At 38.8% G+C, this 3,694-nt stretch overlaps 1 protein-coding gene across 3 annotated transcripts; it reads right to left on the bottom strand.

Annotated features, from left to right (window-relative positions):
- Positions 1-745: 745 nt before the first annotated feature.
- On the bottom strand, positions 746-3,447 carry atp5mc3b (ATP synthase membrane subunit c locus 3b). Of its 3 annotated transcripts, none has more exons than XM_046320083.1 (5): positions 3,386-3,447; positions 3,070-3,152; positions 2,161-2,238; positions 1,691-1,881; positions 746-1,294 (listed from the first exon to the last, which is right to left on the bottom strand). In XM_046320083.1, exons 2-5 carry the CDS (start codon positions 3,106-3,108, stop codon positions 1,180-1,182), a joined length of 423 nt encoding a protein of 140 aa, XP_046176039.1. In that variant the 5' UTR covers positions 3,109-3,152; positions 3,386-3,447; the 3' UTR covers positions 746-1,179. The 3 variants fall into 3 exon arrangements, with proteins under 3 accessions (XP_046176039.1, XP_046176041.1, XP_046176040.1); XM_046320085.1 differs by having other exon boundaries at positions 3,070-3,160; positions 3,386-3,410; XM_046320084.1 differs by lacking the exon at positions 3,386-3,447 and adding an exon at positions 3,281-3,365.
- Between the last annotated feature and the right edge of the window lie 247 nt (positions 3,448-3,694).

Raw genomic sequence — 3,694 nt, 5'->3', positions numbered from 1 at the left:
TCCAAAGCCATTAGAAGCACACTGCACTGTCCACTCACATACAACCAGTTGCATTATTCCCTCTCCCCCTCTTAAAGCATCCTCCTCGCATTAGCACCAAATCAACTATGCTCCAACAAAGGCTATCCCACTATTACAAAGCAATGCATAGTGTGAGAAATGGAGGGTCAATTCAAAAGCCCAGGCACTGCACAGGATCCAAACTCCATGTTTTGTATTCAATATAGAAAGTGAAATTCAATGGACCCAAACAGTTTCAATTTACATTTACATTTAAGTCATTTAGCAGACGCTCTTATCCAGAGCGACTTACAAATTGCATGCAGATTAAATTAAACAGCCAATGTTAGATCATCTCTGCTATGAATGTTTTAACTACCGGTATCCATAAATAATATCTGCTCATGACAACCAAAATGTTTACTTAGCGCTATGAAGTTTATAATCTCAAAATGCAAGAGATTGGAAGTGTCTATTCAATTGTAATCCAACAGCTGAACTAAATCTCACCCCAATTCTAAAATATATTCAAGATCAAGTGAAATGTATGGCTTTGGGGTGAAGTTTGCCCTAGGTTAAAGAGCTCAGATCAGCTTCCCCAATCCTAACGCAAAACTGACCCAATATCAGCATCTATTGGCAACTTTAACATATATTAAATGGCTGTTCTAAAAAATAAATGCAAAGCAGAGTCAAGTTGATCATTTTTCATGGAATAGCAAAAGAGGACATTGTATTACACCAGTGAAAGATGACTTCAGTATTTATTACAATTAAGAAAAGCATATGATAACCAAAAGTACAGTAAAAATTTACTTAAACTCACTTGATTGCAATCAACCTGCAGTTAACATACCTATATGCTTTGTTTTGAGCTGAAGGGCACACACTAGAGAAATGCATTTGTTAATCCAAAATCTGGTGTTCCTTTGAAAATGTTTTGCAGGGAAGTGGGGCTACACACAAAATAACTAAACCATTTTAAAGTGAAATACATGCATTTAATTCTGTAATTGGTTACATTTTTACAATACATGCCTTTTCTTTTGTCAGCCTTCAACAAAAACTTGGAAAATGTACAATTCTATGACCAACACTGAACAATGTGGGTTGCTCGAGTAAAATAGGTAGCCACAGCTGTGGTTTCAAAATCATGATCACCAGCTGCAGTAGACCTATTTACATGGCAAACAGGATCAGGAAAGCAACCATCAAGCAGAACAGACCCATGGCTTCAGACAGGGCAAATCCCAGGATAGCATAGGAGAAAAGCTGCTGCTTTAGGGAAGGGTTCCTGGGGAGAAAAAAATATAATTGCTAGTGCCATGAATCAAAACTGTGGGAGACTTGCAGCCATAGCGATTGTTAACCATTTTCACAAACATTATTTAAAACATTGACAAAAATCAACAAAGATTCACATAAAGGGCAGAAAGTAGGGCACCATATTGATAAAAAAAATATATACAATTTTTTTTACCTTTATTTAACTAGGCAAGTCAGTTTAGAACAAATTCTTATTTTCAATGACTGCCTTGGAACAGTGGGTTAACTTAACTGCCTGTTCAGGTTGCAGAACGACAGATTTGTACCTTGTCAGCTCGGGGATTTGAACCTTCCGGTTACTAGTCCAACGTGCTAACCACTAGGCTACCCTGCCGCCCCAATATCTACTAATGGCAATATTTACCTTGCATAGCCGATGATAAGGCTGCCGAACACAGTCCCGATTCCAGCACCAGAACCAGCCACTCCAACTGTGGCAGCTCCAGCGCCGATGAACTTGGCTGCTGTGTCAATGTCTCTGCTCACAGCACTAGTCTGGAAACCCCGCAGTGCTACCTGAGAAAAGGCACTCTGTGGCACAAAGTCAGTGCTAGCCTGGGAGCAACAAATAAAAAGTCACAAAAAAATTATGAACCAATTGATCATAAAAACAGCTTGAAGATAAATATTACAATCATTTATGATTAAGACAACAGTTAAATCATTGCAGAGGGGCCCAATAAAATTTGGAAGAAAACAGAGGGCTGTTTCCTTATCATTTATATCAGCAACATTTTACCTAAGGGAAAAAATCTAGACTAAAAGGTAGCATCAGTTGATGTTGTTCCTCAGGGTAAGGGCGCTAAGGGGTAAAAGGGGCAGGTAGACACTCACCTCTCCAGTTCTGACATCCGGCCGGGAAAGCACAGACGCAGAGAGAGGTCTGTATAATGCCCTGGATCCAGCACGGACCTGCACATTTTTTAAAAATGGTATACGTTAAGTGATGCAACTTCCATAACATTATTGTAACTTGATTATAAACACACCACTACAAAAATAAATAACATTTGTTAATAGTCGCAAGGGGACACATTGCCAAATCATATGTACATCACCACTGACCAACTGTACAAGTCAGATGTGGGCAGTACAACAAGTAACTAGTAGCTTGCTACATACTACTAGCAAGCTACTGAGGAGAATGTGCTGTTAAACATGACAAATGCATGGAAGCACTGCAGTGTTTAGTTCCAAATATCTGCCTCTACTGAACCAGCCCTTGCAGATGTCCTAGACGACCAACTCAGAGGGCATTATGGAGTGGATCAATATGTAATGCCATGGTCCAAAATACCCAAACGCCAAACTGGCAAAGGGCACAACTAGGATTGACATTATCAGTAGCAAATGCACATAGCCAAATGAAAGCAGTCTATGCTGCTTTATTTCTGCATGACCTTGAAATTACAAAGTCTCATTGGCTCATTCGAAAGCTAACGAGCGATGGTTAGCAACCTAACGTAAGCATAGCTAAAGCTGGCAACCTAGCTTAGGTGACAAGAGGTAACGTTATTTTCTAAGAGCAGGTTTAACAATTATTATAATTATTTTTAAAGGTTAAAGGTTAGCTAGCTACGTTGATTTCAATTACATTTCAAGCAAAGTTACTTACAATTCAGTGTGCACAATTGCATGCAGTTCCTAAGTCACAAATAAGTATAAATTCAGCAGGCCCATCTAACTTGCCTAGTTAACATTATGCTATGACAACTTATATGCATCATTAATTTCACAACTCACCAGTGCAGGCGTAGAGACGAACTTCGCACAGGCGTACATATTAGTTTAATGTGTTGACTGATAAAATCAACTAGACGAGTCACCTGGTTGTCTCAACAACAAAAAGAGAGAGAGAACAGTCGCTAAGGTCAATGATAATTTCACTACAAATTCAAAGATACAGCAAATCCATGAAAACGATTAACGTTATGTGCAAAACAACTGTATTCACATAAATTATGTGTCGGTGTGGGATCAAAAAGACTTTAAATAGAAGATGAAAATGGATTGTTAAAATGTTTCAGCGTAGATCCCCATTTGCCTCCCCTTCACTTACCGGCTGCAGAGGTCGAAGCACTGAGGAACAACTGCGCATGCCCGAAACCGTATTTAATCATATTCCCGGATGACGGGATTTACGACATCAGACCTCATTCCTGAGCTAGCACCTTTGTTAGAATATTGGAAAGAAAAATAGTACAATCACAGCGTATTAAATATTGTTCCTATCAACCATCTATGTTTCTATTTATCAATCAAATATCTATTGTATTCGTTTCAATGACAATGTGACATATTTTAATCATGCTACTAGTGATAATAAACTCATAAACGCAGGGTGATAGTAGGGCACACTCAAAAGGGT

The sequence above is a fragment of the Oncorhynchus gorbuscha genome, linkage group LG21 (genome assembly GCF_021184085.1).
Source record: "Oncorhynchus gorbuscha isolate QuinsamMale2020 ecotype Even-year linkage group LG21, OgorEven_v1.0, whole genome shotgun sequence".
Taxonomy (NCBI): domain Eukaryota; kingdom Metazoa; phylum Chordata; class Actinopteri; order Salmoniformes; family Salmonidae; genus Oncorhynchus; species Oncorhynchus gorbuscha.
This window is presented reverse-complemented; position numbering and strand designations above follow the sequence as displayed.